The 21604-nt window shown below is 44.0% G+C and overlaps 1 protein-coding gene across 3 annotated transcripts in view; it reads right to left on the reverse strand.

The window, feature by feature from the left end:
• Window positions 1-551: 551 nt before the first annotated feature.
• Window positions 552-21604, reverse strand: part of SYT17 (synaptotagmin 17) — a 95965-nt gene continuing 74912 nt past the window's right edge. For all 3 annotated transcript variants that reach the window (XM_077141687.1, XM_077141686.1, XM_077141688.1), the window contains one exon: window positions 552-1843. In XM_077141687.1, coding sequence (XP_076997802.1) covers window positions 1647-1843 — 197 coding nt within the window. In that variant the 3' untranslated portion in view covers window positions 552-1646. The remainder of the gene's footprint in view (window positions 1844-21604) is intronic.

Genomic DNA, 21604 nt, shown 5'->3' on the forward strand with positions numbered 1-21604 from the left:
ATCTTTGGACATAAAGAAGGGGCAAGTATCCCAGCAGCAGTGGGAATTCAGGTCCACCCCTGAATTCACCTGTGGCCGTGGTGGGCCCTCCCTGCCCACGGAGACAGCTCACCTCATCAGGCACCTGCACCGCTCCCTTTCCCTGCCCAGAGATCTCTCTGGTGCCACGGAAGCCAGCTCAGCTCATGCAGGTCACTGACGGTTCCAGCTCCTTGCCCTCCAGCCTCCTGGCTGAGGCCCTACATATCACGGAGCAGGGACGAGCCAGCCCTGCCCTGCCTGGTCTGAATTCTTGACCCACAGACCTGAGAGCACAATGCATCTCATTGCTTTGAACTGCTGGAATGGTTTGTTACGCGGCAGTACTCACTGTGACGCCCTCCTACCCTCGACGCTCTGTGTTCATGAAGTAAAGAGAACTTGGAATGTGGGGCACAAATAAATAATCTTTAATTTCAGTGAATTCCTCCCCATCATATCAGACAATATGCCATGAGAAAAAAAAAAGATACAGAAGCATCCAACAGAGAGAGAGAGAGAGAGAGAGAGAGAGAGAGAGAGAGAGAGAGAGAGAAAGAAATCTATTCTAACTACACTTTTAATTCCTCAGCACGAGAGAAATGACTTTGGTTCACACACAACCACGGAAAGACTGTTCAGGTTATGGTGGGAAAAGAGCTCACCCCTGGTGGGCTGGGGCTGGCCATTTCCATCCAGTGGGATCAGTGCTTTTCAGGTCTTCTGTGAGTTATGATCACCATAATTCGGCCCCAAAATGTCAAATTTACTCTATCACACTCTATTTACTTGATATACACACACAGGACTCTTACCGAAGGTGGAGGGTTTGACAGACAGGATGACACTGGGTGAAATGTCGCCGGACGGGAGAGGCAGAGAGAAGGGTATGGCCAGGGCCAGCCCACCACCTTGCCCCCAGGACACAGTCGGGGACATACATGTGTTCACGTATGAGGACGCATGCACGAACACAGACACAACGCCCAGAGGGAGCTCCCCGGAATCAGCTAACACAACGACAAATTCGGTTAAGTTCAGTTTTCTTACACTGGAATATTTTGTTGCCATTTGGTTTTCCCCAAATAGTCTTAATTATCACCTTCACTAGAGAGAGGACGAAATACTCACACCTCTGGGTTTGAAGGACCAGGGAACAGGAGCTTATTCGGAAGGTCCAGTGGGGGGGCATTTTGGGAGTGGGGGGGGTCAGGCCTCCCATATAGTGGCCAAACTCTTGGTAAATTTAGTCTCGATGGAAGATGGCGCCCATTGGGAGGCCCTTTCTCTGGCGCAAGGTTTAAAGTGCATTTGGGGGCAAATGTAAAGGGGGAGTCAACAGGAGCAGGCCCCCCAATGGGTCCCACCGCGGAGCCCACTCTGCACGGGACCTATGGATGGGGCTTCTGGAAGGTTCTCAGGCGTAGCTCGTCGAAGGCGAACATTTTGGGATCGGTACTCGGCTGCCTCTCAGTTCCGAGACGACGCGGTGCGCGTGTGAGTGTCTGTTTTGAGTGTGTGTACAGGTGGAGATGTCGTAGATGTGTGTCACGTTTCTGTCTTAAATTTTCTTCTTTTTTTTATTTTTTTTATTTTTAAACAAACGAAAGCTGCCTCCCCTGTGGCCTTCAGGTCACCTCCAGCGAGGCAGGGGACACGCGGTCGCACTCCGCCCGGGACCGCAGGCTGTGCCACTGCTCCACGGCTGTGCGGTGGGCGCCGAGCATCCGCCGCCAGTGGTTGGATTCCGAGGGGCCGGAAGAGTACTGGCCGATGACAATCCGCCCGATGAAGTCGTTGCTGCTCTTCACGTTGTGGCCGAACACTAGGGAGCCGAGGGACACGGGTGGGCGGGCGGCGTGGAGGGCAGAGGAAGGAGGGGGCGGGGAAGGGAGGCGGGGACAAAGACAGAGGCCGTTAGTCTGTGCAACCCTCAACCCCCATGGTGAACCATCCGCGTGGCTTCAGGGGGAGGGTGCTCTGATCCCCCTTCCCCTCCCTCTTCCCCGGGAGTCTCCCTGCTCCAGCCACGCCGCCAGCTCCTTCTGCCTGGTATCGGCACCACCTGCAAGGCACGACTTTAACCCAGGGTCCCACCGCCTCACAGTGACAGCTCTAGGGGAAGAGCACATGGCCATCATCATGGCAGTAGGTGAGTGGGGACATCAGGTCTCTCAGTTGCAGCACAGCTGACATTTTGGGTTGGATAATTATTTGTCCTGGGCATTGAAGGGGATTTAGCAGCAGCCTTGGCATCTACTCATTAGATGCCAGGAGCACATCTTCCCCTCCACCCCCAGGAGTTGTGACAACCTAAAACATCTCCAGACATCACCAAATGTCCCCCCAGGGGCAAATTGATCCCAGTTGAGAAGTACTGGGTTAAGCTTTGGGCTGTGGGGCCAGAGTTTGAACTTGGTCCCATCGTTTGCCAACGTCTGGGAGCCCTGGGCCTCAGTTTCCTTATTGGTTAAGTGGAAATCTCAACAGTTCTTTGACCTGGGAGGTTTCAATGAGTGTGTTTAAAGCTCTCAGCACACACAGCGGGGCACATGGGAACCACTCAACAAATGCTATGTTGATATTTTTCGCCTGAATTTCTGTCTGCTGACCTTTTATGACAGAGAGCTCAAGTTTTCTCTGTTCTAAGCCACAGAGACAAATTTCCCTGCAAGGAATGACTCTGACACTTTCTTCCACCCTGCGTTATGGTGCACTTCTCTTTGGAAGGCTTCACTGTTAATCCAATGCAAGCTTAATTTGTGTCTTTCAAAGCCTAATGAGCTGGGTAGCCTGATTTATCTTGTGGGCCAAGTGCACTGCATTCTTTATCTGTGTGGGGGTGGTCCAGGAGGCCGTCTCGCTACTGGGAAAGCAGGCTGCATCTGTGTGATAAATGAAGGGCCACCGGATGGGAACTAGCACAGCCTCTCTCAGCGGGCATTGAGCAAAGGTGGGCCTGGGAGGGATCCCGATTACCAAATACACCAGCTAAAATATGCAACAAAAAATAAGAGTGAATGCCAATGAGCCTCTGTTCTCCCTGTGGGTTCACATCGAGAATTCCAAGTGATACAAATGGGCACAAAAGAAAAGTGGAAAAACAAAAACGAACACCCCATATATTATCTAAAAACTAAAAAAACCTAAAATGAACTATGATACATGAAACGACTCTATGCTAAGTTGATCAAGGGTGTTCTGTACTTGTCAGCACTTTGGGGACAAAAATTGGGCAAAACCTATTTTTGTGTACATTTGGTAAAGTGCTCAGTATGTATAGGTGGACCTCATTTAAATAAAATCCCTTACAAAAGGGAAAATTAGGAATGAAAGCTGTGTTTAATAAAGGAAGTTGGCTAATGGGCTCTCTGATAGATTTGAAGAGACTTTTTTTTTGCAATGGTAGCACTCAGAACTTTTGGGGACTATGTGTAGTGGCCAGGGTTAGGGATGATCCCACCGGACAATGAAAAGGTACCAGAGTCCCCTTCCTTGGGGACCAGGAATCTAAAACAAGATCCTATTAGGAAACCATCTCAGGGCCCGTTTGGTTTTCTCCTCCTGGGGCCAGATGTTCTCTCTTCCTTTCCTTTTTCAAAGCTCAAGAATGAAAATGAAGAAATATCCCTAGTAGATGGATATAGGCTGTACTTTCTTGAGAAAAGGGTTTTAAGAGGGGAAGTCTCCAGTACTCTCATGTACTGCCGGTACAAGTGGAAGATGGCCAACTTTTGGGGAAGTTCATTCTATTCAAAATAAAAATGCTCACACCTCGTGACCCAAGAATTACACTTCTAAGAACCTATCCCATAGAAATACCTGCACAAATAGGCAAAGATGTACATATAAGGATATTCTCTTAGCAGGAGTCAGCAAAGGACAGCCCACGGGCCAAATCTGACCTGCCAACTATTTTTGTAAATAAAATTTTATTGGACACAGCCAAACCCACTTTGCAACAAAAATGTCTATGAGGAAGTGTAGCTGAGACTTTTGGTGGCCTGCCCAGCCCTCAGCCCAGCCTGGGGGCTACCCGCAGCCTCTGTGGATACTTCTGGTATACCCAGCAGTGCTCACCAGGAGCACCTGTAACCTCTCTTGCTGGGGGCATCCCCAGGTCCTGGAATTTCTCAGCCTGTGTCTAAGGCTCATCCCATGTCTTGAGGAGCTGATCCTCCCAGGAACAATCCTTGACCAGGAAGAGATGGGAGTTAGTGAATAACATCCCAGCCCTTAAATGGGGGCAATTCTAAGTCATGAGCCTCAAAGACTCTTGGAGAGCCCTGGCTGGCTTGGGGCCCCACTTCCCGTGATGGTTACCCATCGTCAGCACGTCCTTGATTGACCTGCCTCCCTATCCTGTCTCAACCCTCCATCCTAGTCATGTTAGCTGGGATCACCTCCCTAAGAACCCATCTGCACCCAAATCGAGGTCTTAGGATCCACTGGGGAGGAACCCAGACTAAGACTGGAGGGGTCTTCGGGCAATCCCACCACAAGGTATACAACCAAAAGAATTGAAACAGGAACTTGAATGGATATTTGCACACCAATGTTCAAAGCAGCATTATTCACCAATTGTCAAAACATAGAAGTGACCACCAATTGATGAATGGCTAAACAAAATGTGGTATATACATACAACGGAATATTATTCAGCAGTAAAAAGGAATGAAGTTCTGGTGCATGTGACAATATGGATGAATCTTGAGGTAGTGACGTTGAGTGGAATAAACCAGGCACAAAAGGACAAATATTCTATGATCTCACTGATATGAAATGATTAGATTAAGCAAATTCATAGAGTCAGAATCTAAAATTTCAGTAACTTGGGGATGAGATGGAGGTAGGGAAACGAGTGTTAAAGTTCAAAATGTGGAGAGTTTCTATTTGGCACAACAGAAATGCTTTGGTAAGGGATGGTGGTGACAGTAGCCCAACATTGAAAATGTAATTGACAGTATGAAATTTATATCTGAAAGTGGTTAAAAGGTGAAAGGTTGGGTTGTATGTATGTTAATAGAATACAATATTTTTTAAAATCCCTGAAACTGCACTACACAGTAAGCCCCAAGTTAAACCACAGGTGATAGCTAACAGGTAGTGATAATAAAAATGTGCTTTCATCCATTGCAACAAATGTACCACACCCATGCAAGGTGTCAATAACACTGCACTAGACGGAATCCTGCATTTTATCACGATTCTTCTGTAAACCCATAATTGATCTGCTAAAAATTTTTTTTAAATATTGGAGGTTTGTAGTTAAATAATTTCTGATAAAATAACATCATGGAAATCCATACCACTTAAAAATGAGGTAGACCTGTACTTATGAAGTGGAAAAATCTCCAAGACAAAGAGCTAGGGGGTAAAAGAAAGTTGGAAAACAGTAATATGTAAGCATACTTTCTTTTGGTTAAAAAATGTTAAAGAATGTGTAGAAAATAATGTCTAAAGGAATGTTCACCAAACTGTTAAGAGTAGCTCTCTTTAGAGAAGGGAAACAGAGGAAACTTTTCACTTTCTGTATTACATCAACACGAATACATATAGAGCTCAAATTTCTTAAAATAAGTACATGTTATTTTGTAAGGAAACAAAGGGGAAAATAAGTTGATATTAGGAAGCCACATCAAAATCACCAGAAGAAGACTGAAAAGGAAGCCTAATATCCTACACTCCTCATCCCAGTTGCAGAGTATCTTGGCTGGTGAATGTCTGGCCCCAGAAAGGTGGGAGCTCCTGAGTGACTCAGTCTTTTGGAGGGGAAGCAGCTGTGGCTCTAACCATCTGAGCTAGTTGGCAGGCTTTGGCACTTGCAAATAACTGGGTATGCTTATGGCAGTCTTAACAGTCTCAAAATTTGTAATGCAAATTATAATAAGCTGAAGCGGAATAAGACAAATGGCTCCCATGATAAAAGTTTCCTGGGAGATTTTGAGACTTGCCCTTATGAAACTTATTTTTTTAGTGGAGAAGCTAAGAACACCTATAATGAGGCCTACGAGGTGTTTCCAGGACACCTCTTTTGTTGCTCAGATGTGGCCTCTCTCTCTCTAAGCCCAATTCTGTAAGGAAAATCATGGCCCTTCCCCCTATGTGGGACATGACATCTACGGGTGAAAGTGTCCCTGGCAACATGTGGCGTGACTCCCTGGGATGAGTCCGGCCCTGGCACCATGGGTTTGACAATGCCTTCTGAACCAAAAGGGGGAAAAGAAGTGTAAAAAAATAAGCCATAAGTGGTCAAGAGAGATCAAACAGAGTCAACAGACTGTTCTGGAGGCTGCTCTCATGCCAGCTTCAGTTAGACAGTGCTGATTGCCATGGTTTGCTAAATCTCAATCAACATCACTCCTGTTGGCTCTTAAGAACACCCAGGGCTTGAACTGAGACTCTGTAAAGGTTTTATGCACCAAGTTTGCCTTCCTGGAACATACAATTCCTGGAGGGTTCCTAGGTCAGATAAATCCTGAAACCCTGAGGGACCAGCCTCTCCAAGATTATCAATTAATTTCATCCCCCTAGGCTTTAGTGTGGACACGCCTTTCCAACATGAAAATCAGAACGGGCATTCCCCAAAGATTCCTATAGACTGGGAGAAGGATTAAAGAAGAAGGAGGAAGTATAACAGAGAAAATGGGATTTAGCAAATGAGTATGGCTGCTGAATCACTATATTAATATTCCTTCTAGCCTCCAGCAGTTCAGAGCAGTTAGAAAGAAAAATCTGAGATGGTGGAATGGTAGCCCATGACACTCTAGGATCCGTTTCGTAACTACTTGGTGAAGAGTGCTTTGAAAATTATTGCTTTTTTCTTTCTTTGCTTTGTATATATGTTATATTTTACAATTAAAAAACATTTTTAGTTTTGTTCTTTAAAGTTACCTGGGAGAATATTGGGATTGGCCATCACTGTAAATTCTAAGGAGTGTGGTCATGGAGAGAATTGGAAATTAAGGCTGAATGCATGTAGAGAATCCAGAAAAGGGCCCAGATACCTCTGTCCCCTCCATTTTATAGGTAAGGAAGCCAAGTCACACAGCCAGTTGATGATATTTGCACCTAATAATCTTTAAAGGAAACCAAATCCAACCAACTAGATCCCTAAATTGCTTCTTTTCAGAAACACAACTAGAAATTTTATCATATGGCAACTCCAAAATACCTACTTGATAGTTATGGGGGGCTGATTTTAACACGGTCACTAATACACTGCTGGGCAATGTCTACACTCCAAACATACCCTAGACTACTGGGAGCAACTCTCCAACACCCGGAACCACCCAGTCCATGGCAGAACAGCACTCAACAGTCAGAACAGATGTCATGTAGTTCATGCACACAATTCACGAGGATGATTCCTCCAGTTTTCCCTTCGAGCTGTTTACTTGTCATACACTTAGACATCATTCAAATCAATTGCGTCACCTGATTTCTCCTTCCGAAGTAACATGATGAGACTTGATGAGTTATATCCATCAGGACTCAAAGATGAGCCTCTGAAGGCCCATGGAGAGTCACACTGTGTGCTGTTGATTAAACAACACCTACTATGTGTATGGCCCGAGACCAAGTGCTTCACTTGGATTGACTCACTGAATCTTCACAACAATGCGCTAGACCCGAGTTTCTCAACTTTGGCACTATGACACTAGGCTAGACATTCTGTGTGGGGGGTGGGGTGGGAGGGAGGGTTGAGGTGGGGCGTGGGGCTGTCCTGTGCACCGAAGGATATTTACCCACTGCATGCCAGCAGCATCCGCCCCCCAACCCACCCAGTTGGGACAACTGCCAGTTGTACCCTGGAGTGGGTGGGAGAGCAAAACCGTCCCTGGTTGTGAACCACTGTAGTTGCTATCATTGGCCCACTTTACAGCTGGGGAGATGGGAGACTGAGCCAGGTGACCTGAGATTGCTGTCAAAACTGCAGGTTCCACGGGGAAGAGCCAGAGCAGGGGGAGGGGTGGAGGGGAGTTGAGGCTTTTTCACAGGTTGCTTTTAGCTGTAAAAGTGAATTTGTTCTTCACAGTGGGAGCTAAACTCTTTGGGTTGTTAATTTAAAATTTGCCAAGTCAGGCAGATTCTGGAAGGGAAGCTGGTTGACTGAGAGTGTGGGTGTGATAAACACTGCAGATTAAAAGGCAGAAAAAAAATCCTGATCTTTACCAGCAGGAGCAGACTTGGCAGCTCCACGTTGTACATGTTTGCTTCACAAGGTGATGGCGGACTTCTCATCCGTGCACCAGGCTCTCACTGCCCCCCACCTGCAGCTTCGAGCCTGGGGGCACAGTGCAGGGACACCCCCAGACCATGGTTAGAACCCCACCACTTCAAGCCTGCCCCCTGTAATACATCCACCTCTTGGATGTTGGGTTGAGCTGCCTCCCCATTTCTGCAAAAATACACTAAGCCAGCCAGGCCCACCATAGTCCTTCCTACTTGTATGTTCATGACTTAACTCTCAGAAGAGATGCAAAGCAGTCTGTACATCCCTGCATCCCACTCCCCACCCCCAGGCCAGCTCTGGTACACCCCTGACAAATGCGGTACCCATTCCCTTTCACTTTTCCAAAGTGTCCTCCAATTATCGTATGTGACTTTTTCTCTTTCTCTTTCTGAAATCTAGAGGTTGTTTTAAGTTATTTCAAACAAGGTATCATGTCCCTTCCCTGGCCCTCATTTTCCCCATTTTACCCACCTACAACAGGTGGGTGATCGTAGCTTCCAAGGCCCCATCTGGCTCTGACATTTCCTGGTTCTAAAACCCTTATGTCCACGACATAAGGGCAATGCTTTCCGAGCTATTTTGGCTCATTTTGTGATTTGTAGCAGCTGCTTGGACAGAACTTTTCTTCTCCATTTGTTTTTCCGTCCAACAGTAATAATGATAATTCAGATAACAGTTCTATAATAGTTAAAAATAAGCAATCCTGAATCCTGAGTTCTGCGTGCCAGGTTCCAAGCCATGGACTTTACGTACATTTATTATTTTTTTAAACTTACTCCGTCCCACAGCCCTATGAGGGAAGGTACTATTAATACCTCGATTTGCAGGTGAGGGTTTGGAGGTTCAGAGGGGTTGGAGGTTGTGTGCCCAAGGTCGCACAGCCAGCCTAAGGAACTGCAAGAATGGAAACTTAAAGCTCAGCACCACAACAAACTGTGGTATATACATACGATGGAATATTATGCAGCCATAAGACAGAATAAAGTTACGAAGTATGTAACAACATGGATGGACCTTAAGGACATTATGCTGAGTGAGATTAGCCAGAAACAAAAGGACAAATACTGTATGGTCTCACTGATATGAACTGACATTAGTGAATAAACCTGGAGAACTTCATTGGTAGCAGAGACCATCAGGAGATAGAAATAGAGTAAGATATTGGGTAATTGGAGCTGAAGGGATACAGTTTGTGCAACGGGACTGAATGTAAAAACTCAGAAATGGACTGCACAATACTACCTAACTGTAATACAATTATGTTTAAACACTGAATGAAGCTGAATGTGAGAATGATAGAGGGAGGAGGGCTGGGGGCACAAATGAAATCAGAAAGAGAGATACACGATAAAGACTGCGATGGTATAATCTAGGAATGCCTAGAGTGTATAATGATAGCGACTAAATGTACAAATATAAAAAGTGTTTTTGCCTTGAGGAAGAGCAAAGGAATGTCATTACTGCAGGGTGCTGAAAATACATGGTAATTAATATTTTAAAATTTTAACTTATGTGTTAGACTAAAGCAAAAAATGTTTATTTGGTACAAAATCTATATTTAAACTACTGCATTTCCTAACATAACTTATGTAGACAGCTTCATTGAACACCATAAGTACATGGAACCTTGAGTAGGACATGAGATTTTGTGGGTTTGTCCAGAGTGATGCCCCGATAAATCCCAGAGTGATTTGAACAGTGAATAAAAAAGTATTTGCAAAGTCCCCTTTGGGGAATGGTGAGAAAGGAGGAAAATTCAACTTCCCCAAGTTGAATTCTTGATATTCTCACAAGTAGTGTGGACAACCAAAGCTATAGGCTGAGCCCCCAATCTTGGGGTTTGTTCATATGAAACTTAACCCCACAAACGATAGGTCAAGCCTACTTAAAATTAGGCCTAAGAGTCACCCCCAAGAGAACCTCTTTTGTTGCTCAGATGTGGCCTCTCTCTCCAGCCAACACAACAAGCAAACTCACTCCCCCTGTCTAAGTGGGACATGACTCTCAGCCGTGTAGACCTTCCTGGCAATGTGGGACAGAAATCCTGGAATGAGCTGAGACTCAGCATCAAGGAATTCAGAAAACCCCTAGAATGAGCTGACACTCAACATCAAGGGATTGAGAAAACCTTTTCGACCAAAAGGGGGAAGAGTGAAATGAGACAAAATGAAGTGTCAATGGCTGAGAAATTCCAGAGTCAAGAGGTTATCCTGGAGGTTATTCTTACGCATTAAATATCACCTTGTTAATCAAGATGTAATGGAGAGGCTGAAGGGAACTGCCTGAAAATGTAGAGCTGTGTTCCAGTAGCCATGTTTCTTGAAGATGATTGTATAATAATATAGCTTTCACAATGTGACTGTGTGATTGTGAAAACCTTATGTCTGATGCTCCTTTTATCTATAAATAGATAAAATAGGGGGGACAAATGTTAAAATAAATTTAGAGTGAAATGCTGGTGATTGGTGAAGGGGAGGGGTGGGGGGATGGTATGTATGCATTTTTTTGTTTTCTCTTTATTTCTTTTTCTGAATAGATGCAAATGTTCCAAGAAATGATCATGAGGATGAATATGCAACTATGTGATGATATTGTGAATTACTGATTATATATGTAAAACGGGATGATCAAAAGTTAAGAATGTTTAGTGTTTGTTTCGAGTCTTTTGGTCTTTAAAAAAATTTTTTTTTAATTAATAAAAGAAAAGAAAAGCTCAGTACCATTTCTCCTCCCATTTCAAAAAGAAGAGCAGAATCTCACCCACCCACCCCTGCGCAGTGGACTGAATTGAAGACCACGGTTTGGGTATGTTCTTGGTTCTGGACCACATTCTGGTGCATGGGGACCCATCATCAATAGGGTCTCTTCAAGCTGCAACTTCCACTAAGGTGTGGCCCAACGGGATGAGGATGGGCTTCAATCCAGATAACTGGCGTCCTTTAGAAGCAGAGTGAAAGTCAGATGCAGAGGAAACCACAGGAAGAACCTGGAAGCCAATGGAACCTGGAGGAGAAAGGAGAAGACCCCGCCACGTGCACTGCCACGCGACAGAAGAGCCAAGGACCAAGGCTGTCTGGCAGCAGCCCCAGAAGACCGCAGCCCTGGGGGAGAAAGTAATGCCTGGCTGACCTCATGCTTCCGGACTCCTTGTAGCCTCAGAACCATGAGCCAATAAATTCCCACTGTTGAAGCCAGCCTGTCCGATGGTATTTGTTTTAGCAGCTGAGAAGAGAAGATACCCCCCAAAGGGGCCATTTATCAATGTATGGAGAGGGTGCATGGTGGGTCAGTGGGAGGATGCTCACCTTCCATGAGGGAGACCGGGTTTGATTCCCAGACCATGCACACCCCAAAACACAACAATGTGTAGAGGTATTTTGGGTTGTCACCACTGGGGAGGGGGGAGCAGACCAGTGGCTTCAAGATGGTAGAAGTCAGGAATGTTGTTGAACAACTGGCGCACAGGACAGCATCCCACGACAAAGGATTATGATGATCTGGCCCCAAAATGTCAATTTCTTTTAAGTATGAGGCTTGAGAAACTCTGCCTTCAGGGAAAACCATGCGTGATGAGGTTTCTCTTCATTAACACTAAGTGTCACCCCATGCACCCTTAAACCAAAGGAGAGTCAGCAAGGAGACCTGAGGTACTGCACAGATCAACAGGGAAGAAAAGTTGAGCGACTCGGGGAGCAGGGGGAGAATAAGCACCTTTACTTGGCCAGGGAGGGTTTGGGAGTATGACCTAGAAGAAAATCCAGAGCAGATTTGGGGTGAGAGAGACTTGGAGAGTACAAGAAGGGGCTTCTGAAAAATGTTGCTGTGGCTTATGAATTGTATCTCTTTCTCCTTCTTCAAGAAACAGAAGATTGAAATTTCTTTTAACATTCCTTTGGAGCGTCTAGATCTCTTCTTTGTGACTGTGTGGGGGCCTGAGCCATATGGAACCTGCATTTATTAAGACAACATATGGTTTGAAGAATCACTTTCAGATATGTGTGTGAATCATGCTGTCTATGAGGAAGCATTTAAAGGTGTGACTATACAGCAACGTGCTTGCTTTTACATGAACAACCACAATTTTACATCCAAATGGGGATCATCTCTGTACTTTCGTTTCAGAGACGCTGGTCTTGCTTTGGGGAAATACTTGCTATAAATTGTTTTCAGAGCCAGGTACAAGATACCTGTTGAAGTTTGAGCAGGGGTAATTAATTATCTTCTAAAATCAGTAAGAAAGCAAGTGAGAATTCCACATAAACGGAATTAGGCAGGATACAGTTGTTTGCATTTGACTTATTTACTTTGCATAATGTTTTGAGATTTATCCATGTTGTTATATGTATTAAGATTTCTTTCCTTTTTATTGCCCAGCAGTATTTTATAGTACGATGGATGTTAATTTGTTTATCCATGTACCTGCTGATGTACTTTTGGATTGTTTCCCCTTTCTGGCTTTTTTGAACAATGCTGCTATGAATATTTGGATACATGATTTTTTTTTTTGTGGATGTGTTTTCTTTTCTCTTGAGTAAACATCTAGAAGTGGAATTGGTGACTTGCATCATAATTGTGTATGGTACTTTATAAAAACTGCCATACTGTTTCCCAAACATTCCCATCAAAATGCATGAGAATTCCAGTTGCTCCTTATCCTCACCAACACTTGGTATTTTCAAACTTTTGAATTTACCTGCATTACTGGTTGTCTAGTGTGGTACCTTATTGCGCTTTAATTTGCATTTCTGGTGACTAATGAGGTGGATCATCTTTTTATGCACATCCTCAGCTACGCACCCTCTTTTGTGGAATGAGTCTATTCAAATCTTTCACCCATTTTTTCTCATGGTTGTGGGTTATTTATTTTGTTATTGATTTATAAGACTCCTTTATATATGTTGGACTCAGGATCTTTGTTGGATATAAACTTTGCAAAAAACTTATCTCAGCATGTGGCTTGCCTTTTTATTTTCTTGATTATGCCTTTCAAAGAACAAAGGTTTTTAATCTTGTTGAAGTCCATCGATTTTTCGTTCATTTTAATTTTAAAAAGTACTTCCTACTCACCAGATTTTTGAAGACATCAACAGACATGGAATTTTACCTATGCCAACTGAGAAATACAAACAAACATCAAATCTAAAGTAGATCTGGGTAGTGGGTCCATGGCTGCAAATTTTTTTTTCTGTGCTTTTCCGCATGTTTACATAATTAAAATTAAAAATAAGAAATGAATGATAAAGATATCACCCCAGGGCGGGCCACGGTGGCTCAGCAGATAAGAGTGCTTGCCTGCCATGCCCGAGGACCCGGGTTCGATTCCTGGTGCCTGCCCATGTAAAAAAAATAATAATAAAAAAAAATAAAGATATCACCCCATAGTTGTTCAGCAATTAATCATTTTAAAACCTTGCTTAATTTATCCTTCCCAGATTGCATTGGGAGTCAGGAGTTGGAACTTAACATTTTACAAATGAAGACTTTGGATCACAGAGGGGCTGAAAAACTTGCCCAAGTCATCTGCTGCAATTGCATGCTTCAAGAAGACATGAAAGAGTAAAAACTGTGCCACTTTTCTGAGGGATGGTGTGGTGGATCGAAGAATGTCCCCCCAAAGAATAAGTCCTAACTTCTTCTGGAAACTGTGAATGTGACTATTTGGAAACGGGGTCTTTGCAGACGTGAGCAAGTTAAGCTGAGGCCACACTGGATGACCATGAGTCCTCACCCAGTGACTGGTGGCCACGTAAGAGAAAGAAGAAGGAGACCTGGAGACAGAGACAGAAGAAGGCTATTTGACGACGGTGGCAGAGATGGGAGTACAGCAGCTGCAAGGATTGCCAGCAACCATCAGAAACCGGAAGAGGTAAGGAAGGATTCTTCCCTAGTGCCCTGCCATCACCTTGATTTTCAGAACTTGAGCCTCCAGGTCCATGAGAGAATAAATTTCTCTTGAATTAAACTACCATATTTGTGGCAATTTGGATTACAGCAGCCCTAGGAAACTAATACAGATGGCAAAGTTTGACAGTAACTATTAAAATGGAAAAACATATATGCTTTGACCCAGCAATCCCACTGCTAGAATTTTAGCTCAGTGCATAAGGAAACATCCTGAAAGGGATGTGTATGAGGGTATTTACTCCAACGTCTCTAACAGCAAAAAACTGGAATCAACTTCAGTGTTTACCCACAGGGGACTGATTAAATTATCTGCCAACTTGTTGATTCAGTAGAATATCATGCAGCCATTAAAAATATTTAGAGAGATCTGACGTTCAGGTCAATCACACTGATCTCCTTGCCTTTGCATCTGCTGTTCCATCTGGCTGGAATGCTGTTCCTGTTAACATCCACATGACTCACCCCTCTCCTCCTTCAAGTCTTGGCTCAGATGTCATCTTCTTAGCAAGGACCTCCCTGACCACACTTCAAAATATTGTAACTCCTCCCTAGCCCCTTTCCCTGCATTAATTTTCTCCTTAGCACTTAACGCCATCTACTTAAATGTATGACTCGGTTATTCGTTTTCTTTATTGTCTGTCTTCCCACATTCTAATATTAGCCTGATGAAACGGATTTTTCTGTGTTTTGTTCACTGCTATACTACAGTGCCTGGCACATAAAAATACTCAATGAAAATTTGTTGGATGAATAAATAAAAGCCAATTTGGAAAAATGTCCAAGCCATTAAATGAAAAGAGCAAGTTGCAAACAAGTATATATAAATAAATATATGATGCTAACAAAAGAGGATGGAGGAGGTGTACATGTATATATAAGTTCAGCCAAGCCTTACTATTCAGATGCCATATATGCAAGTTCATCTACTCGTTAAAATTTATTTGTGACCTCCAAATCAATATTCGAGATGTTTTCCCTGTCATTTGTAGGTGCATACAGGGTAGTAAAAAAATTTGAGTTAGATGAAGTGCACATCTCCAGCTGAGGTTCAATGAGGCAATGCTCTGCCTTCTTGCTTCAGCTTTCATAACATAAGCAAGTGTCCTTTTGTGGTGTATCTGGTGCCACATTTTTCACATTTTTGTGCTTTTTCTTGGTGATGTCGCTGTTTCAAATAGCCCTCAGGTGTAGTGCTGAAGTGCCGTCTAGTGTTCCTAAGTGTAAGACAGCTGCAATGTGCCTTATGGAGAAAATAAGATCAGCTTCACAAAGGCAGGAGTTACAGTGTTGCTAGCCTGAGGTTAAATATCAATGAATCAACAATATTTATTAAATAAGGTTTCTTTACACAGAAACACACATCAAACAAGGTTATGTACTAATCAGTTGATGAAAGTGCTGTGATGAGAGACTCACAGGAATCTAATCTTCTATTTCTCCTAGAAGCAATGCCCCAATATTTGCTAAATCAGTGTTTGTAGAGACTTTATAGAACATAACTATGAGAAATAATGAGATTCAACTACATATACAAACACCACCGACATACACATGTATACATATATACATACACTCCCGGAAGGAGGCTGTAATAAATTGCCAACAGTAATTACCTCTACGTAGGGGGAATTAGGGGCTTTTTACCTTTTATTTTACTCCCTCCTATGTGGTTGGATTATATATCTTTATAAACATATACATATATTCCTTTACAATAAGAATATTAAAAAGCCATTAGTACTCCTTCCACACATACTCTTTACATCACTACTTGCAGGTGATGTGAACTCATAAAACGCTACAGCAGAGGAGGGGCCAAGGCCTGATGTAACAATACTTCCCTCATCTTTCCAAGACTACTGTCTACCCCCTCCCCTACTGAGCCACGCTGCAGTCCCTCTACCCGGGTCACAATCACACTACCTGGGAAATGGAGCTTGTTTGCAGAACAAAATATTTCTATTTGCCCAAGTTTTATGGGTAGAGATAGGGAAGCCAGTTGGAAAATCGGCTTAGATCAGTATGAATTCACTCAGCCTGCTCTGCCTCTGATTCTTAACACTCAGGCAGTCAAAGAGAAACCATGGGAAATGATAAAGGATTAGAATGCCAACGGGGGAATAAACCAGCCTCAAAGAGGAGCATACCAGGAGCTGACTGGCTCCGAGCCCATGCCAGCCTTTCACACCTGCTGGCACAGGCCACCACCCACCCAGCACACTCCAGAGAACCCGACGGTTCTCACTCTACCATGATGTGTGAGGCCAGATCATTTGCCGTTGTGGGGCTGTTTGCACACTGTAAGGTGTTTAGCAGCATCCCCCGCCTCTACTCACTAAATGCCAGAGCACCCCCCACCCACCAGGTGTGACAACCAAAAATACCTCCAGACATTGCCAAATATCCCCCGGGCAGCAAAACTGCCCCCCGATTGAGAACCACAGTTCTAATACCTTCATAGGTCAGCTGGTGCCAGGGGCTTGCCAGTCACAAGGTATTTGGTGAATTCACCACGCATATTGCTCTTGTGAGGCTGCACTCCCCAAGCCTGGAATTTGGTGGTATGAGGATCCCCCATGGATCATGCACTCAGATGCAGTCAGGCAAGCTTGTTCAGCACATGGGCTGGCTCTTCCCCTCAACCCAGGGTGACTGGCAGAGATGGCACCCAATGACCTGCCAGGGCTCTTCTTCCTAGACACACAGCTGGACTACATTTCCCAGAATCCCTTGCAAGGATTCTAGCCAATCAAATATGAGTGGAAGTGGAGGTGATATACATTATCTCCTGGCCCCGCCCATAAAAATTTCCCATGCAATCTTCAATTCTCTTTCCCCAACCAGCAGATGGAGGCAAAGCCCTCCAAGACCTGAAAAGGTGGCAGAGCCACAAGACAGAAGGAGCCTGGGTCACTGAACCACCACATGGAAGGCCACTGATTACACAAGAAATAAGCCTCTGTTGTAATAAATCACACAGCCTTGGTGGTTGATCTGTTATGGCTGCTAGCCTTACCTAACTAATATAGTGACTTTTAGAAAGTCACTTGAGCTCTCTGAAGTCATTTTCTCCTCTGAAAAATGGGGTTGATGACAGCACCTATCTCATTTGGTGGTTGCGGGGATCAACTGAGATAGTGCTTGTAAAATGCATGGGGGAGTGCCTAGAACCTAGTAAACGTTTCATGAATGTGGGTTGCTATTAAGAAGAGATATCACTGAATTCCAGCCTGCCAAGTTGGGAGTCCCTCCCACTACCCTTTTTGTGACTTCTTTTCCAAACCATACTCAATAACTGGGGAAAGAATGATTTGCCCTGGTCTTCAAATGTCTTGAGGACACACTGGATCTTAGGGAATGAGGCTAAGGAATCTTCATTTTATCACATGGCTGCTCAGGCATATCTAAAGTGTCCTGGCCCCTCCTGACAAAGAGGCTACCAAAAGGCCAAGGGTGACCCTGAACAAAGATGGAAGGGGGACCCACTGGTGAGTTGCTCCCCAGGCTGCCTCTCTTCTGCTTCTCTGGTCTCAGTAAAATTAAGCAGAATAAAACCATTAGTGGATGCTATTCCTAGGCCTTTTGTGTAAGCTGGAATCCTAAAGGATGGCCAACAGTTGGTCAACAGTTGGCAAATAATGCCCTTGCTTAAGGCTGTCTCTAAAAATCATTTCCATTAGAAACCAACTATATTCTGTCTTGCTTTAATGGGGGAGGGGGGATGCAAGGAGACTGCAGGGGGCAGAACCCTAGGGAAGCAGTTTCCATGTAGACTTAAAGAACAGAAAAGAAAATTTCACCCACTGAACACCTGCCATGTGCTAAGTAAGTCTTCACATGTGTTTCATTATAGCCTATCCTTCCTGAAGGCAGGAACCACATGTTTTATTTGTTCACTTATCTTTCCCCAGTGCTGCAGGAGGTGTTCAATAAATACCTGTCATTTAAGCTCCTTTCTGTGGTCTCAATTTATTGCTGGGACCTCACTGCATAATTCATTCTCCTAATGAACTGTGCTGTGGCCACTGTGGGCTTCTTTCTCTTCCTGGAACAAAACAAGCTCATTCCTACCTCAGGGCCTTTGCATTTGCTGTTTTCCTCATCTGGAGTATTTCTCTCCCTCATCTTCATAGCTTGGCCCCCTCTTGGTTTATACCACCCAGTTTAAAGTAATGCTCCAAGACCTCTCTGTCGCCTTGATCATTATTGTTTAGGTGTTTATTTAATGTTTGTTTCGCCAAAACTAGAATGCTAGCACCATGAAAGGATGACTTATTGCTGTTTTCCTGCTGTTTATCCAGCAACTAGAGCAGGTCCTCAAAACACTGAGACCTTAATAGATACCTGAGGCAGTACAACCCAGAGACTATGAGCCTAGATCTGGGTCTAGACAACCTAGGTTTGAATCCTGGTTCTGGAATCTTGAGCAACCTATGCACCCTATCAGTGTCTCAGTTTCCTCACCCACATAATGGTAATAATGATGAATCCTGTGTTGTACATAGTGTTGCTATGCGGATTAAGTGAGTTAATTCACGTGAAACATTTAGAGCATTACCTGGCACACAGGTAGTGCTATCTAAGTGTTTTACTGTTAATATTGTTCAATACTGAATGAGCCAGATTTTATATGCAACTGCTAAATGGAAATCTGAGGCTCTGAGAGATTAAAATGTTCTACTCCAGATGATACAGTGGTGAAGCTATGGCTATCCAGTTTTCTGATTTCTAATCAAAGCTATTTTCACTGCAGCAAAGAAGTTTCCTTGAAATGAAGGCAGTCCAGCTACACTAAAGTTTGTACCCTGCAGGCTCTGGCATTTTAAAGGTTAAACTTTCTCCAGCTGACTGGCAGCCCTGAGCTGATGAAGTCAGAGTGAGGCTCTGGGCATCTGGACAGAGGGATGTCTGGGAAGGATCATCTCAAACTCAGGCAGGTGGTAGCTTTGGCTGCTGTACCAAAGACTGTTTCTTGCCAGGACAGAGCACAAGGCAAGGCTGAGATCTGTCTTCTGCTGGCTCCCCTTTCCCACCCCAAAGAGCTCGGGCCCTGCAGGGATGTGTGCGGTTGGATAAATTCTCAGCTCCTTGATGAACTCCCCCATGGGGATCTGCCTAGCATGAGTCTCCATTCAGAGGTACCAGAATCATTAAACAGCCATTCAAATGGAATAAAGGTCCTCAGGAACCCTGGCAGCTGGCCTGGTCCTCAAAGGCTGCTGCTAGAACCCAAATCAAATGTTTAAGATCCAGCCAAGCCTTATTGCTTGTGTAGGCTTCAACAGCCTCAAGGAGCAGTCTAGAAGGATGGCTGAGGTGGGCGGGGTTGGGGGTGGGGTTGTACCCGCTGTGGGCTCTGCTCTGCCAGGGTGACAGATCTCTGCTTCCATCTCTTAATTGCTTGGCTGGAGTTCTGGCTTCTGCCCACATCCAGGTTGAAGGTCACTGAGCTCTTACTGCCTGCACACTCTGTATACTATTTCCCTTTGTCTGTACAACAGACTTGTGGGAAGTGAGATTTATAGACAAGGAATCCCTGGTTTGGAGGAGTTAAGTCCTCTGACCAAGGGAAGGCCTCATCCTCTGCATCTAAACAAGTTCTGTCAACTTGACCGCCAATGTTATACCCCACTGAGTGACTGCTCTAACTCTTCTGCTCCCTGCTTGGACCAAGCCACCATCACATCCTGCCTGGACCAGTACAATCACCTCCCAGATGGTCTCCTGGTTTCCACTCTTACTTTCCTACAACCCATTCTCCACTCAACACCTGGAACTATCTTGTTAAAACATTATCTAGATTGTATTATTCCCTAGGTCAAAACTTCTTCGAACTCACATTGTCCTCTCTGCCTGGTCACAGAGGAAGGGGTTTCTTGCTATTCTAAACATCGTCTAATGAGCATTTGAGTTGCACGGAGTGCCTTAGAAATACAGAAGCTAAGGCCCCACTGCAGACTTAATGAATCAGAACCTGCATATAAACAAGATCTCCAGATGATTCATGAGCACATCAAAATGTCGTGATTAACAGGAGACAAAAAGAGGGCAGAGATTGGGCAATTGATGATTAAGGAGTATAGAATGTTAAATAAGGTTGGCTGTAAAGGTTTGGAAATGGATAGGACAATACTGTGTGAGGGTAGCCCAGTACTGTAAGCGTAATCCACAAAGCTGAGTGTGAGTATGGTTGAAAGAGGAAGGCTAGAATTGTGTACGTCACCAGAAGGAACAGTAAAGGATAAACACTGGGACTGTATAACAGTGAAATCTAGAGTGGGCAATGTTGGGGGTTAATTGCATAAATATAAGCAAGCTCTTACATGAACTGGTTGTGTGTGTTATGAGAACAAACATATGTCACTATCACAAGGTGCTAATATGGCGGTATATGGGGAAAAATACAATCAGTATAAACTAAGGTCTAAAGTTAACGGTTAAAGAAATGTAGTGATTAGGAGTGAGTGCTTTGGAGTAAACAGCTTTAGTTTGAAGCCTGGTGCAAACTCTCAGCAGCTGGGTGACTTGGTATGTTACCAATTACCTCCCCTCTCTGAGCCTTAGTCTTCCCAACTGAAAAATTGGCTTAAAACAGATCACACCTCATATAGTTGCTGAAAATTAAATAAGATAATGGATACATAGGAAATTCTTGATAAATAAAAGTAATAGAATCACAGCTGGGCAAACAAGGAAGCTGAGGCTCAGAGAGATTAAGAAACATCTCCATGGTTTAATATCCAGAATATGTAACTCAACAACAAATAAACAATCCAATTTGTGCAAGTGTGTGAAAGACTTGAATAGATATTTCTCCAAAGAAGGTATATAAATGGCAAAAAAAAAAAGCACATGAAAAGATGCTCAACGTCATTAGCCATTAGAGAAATGCAAGTCAAAACCACAATGGGATACCATTTCATACCCACTAGAATAGCTACTATTAAAAGAAATGGAGGATTATAAGCGTTGAGAGGATATGGGGAAATAGGAACAATCATTCATTGCTGGTGGGAATGTAAAATGGTGCAGCTGCTGAAGAAGACAATTTGGCAGCTCCTCAGAAAGTTAAGTATAGAATTACCACATATCCCTGCAATTCCACTTCTAGATAAATACCCAAAAGAAATGAAAGCAGGGACTCGAAAAGATATCTGCAAACCAATCTTCACAGTGGCATTAGACACAATTGTAATGCATAAACATGCGGTATATAGACACAATATATGCACAAGGGAATATTATTCAGCCATAAAAAGGAGTGAAGTTATGATACAATGAACAACATGGATGAACCCTGAAACACCATGTTGAGTGAAATAAGCCAGACACAAAATGCATGACGTCACTGAAATGAAATAGTCAGACTAAGCAAACCCACAGAGTCAAAATCTAGAGAATAGGTTACCAGGGGATGGGGTGGGGTAGGGAATGGGAAATTAAGGT

The sequence above is a fragment of the Tamandua tetradactyla genome, chromosome 23 (assembly GCF_023851605.1).
Source record: "Tamandua tetradactyla isolate mTamTet1 chromosome 23, mTamTet1.pri, whole genome shotgun sequence".
NCBI lineage: Eukaryota > Metazoa > Chordata > Mammalia > Pilosa > Myrmecophagidae > Tamandua > Tamandua tetradactyla.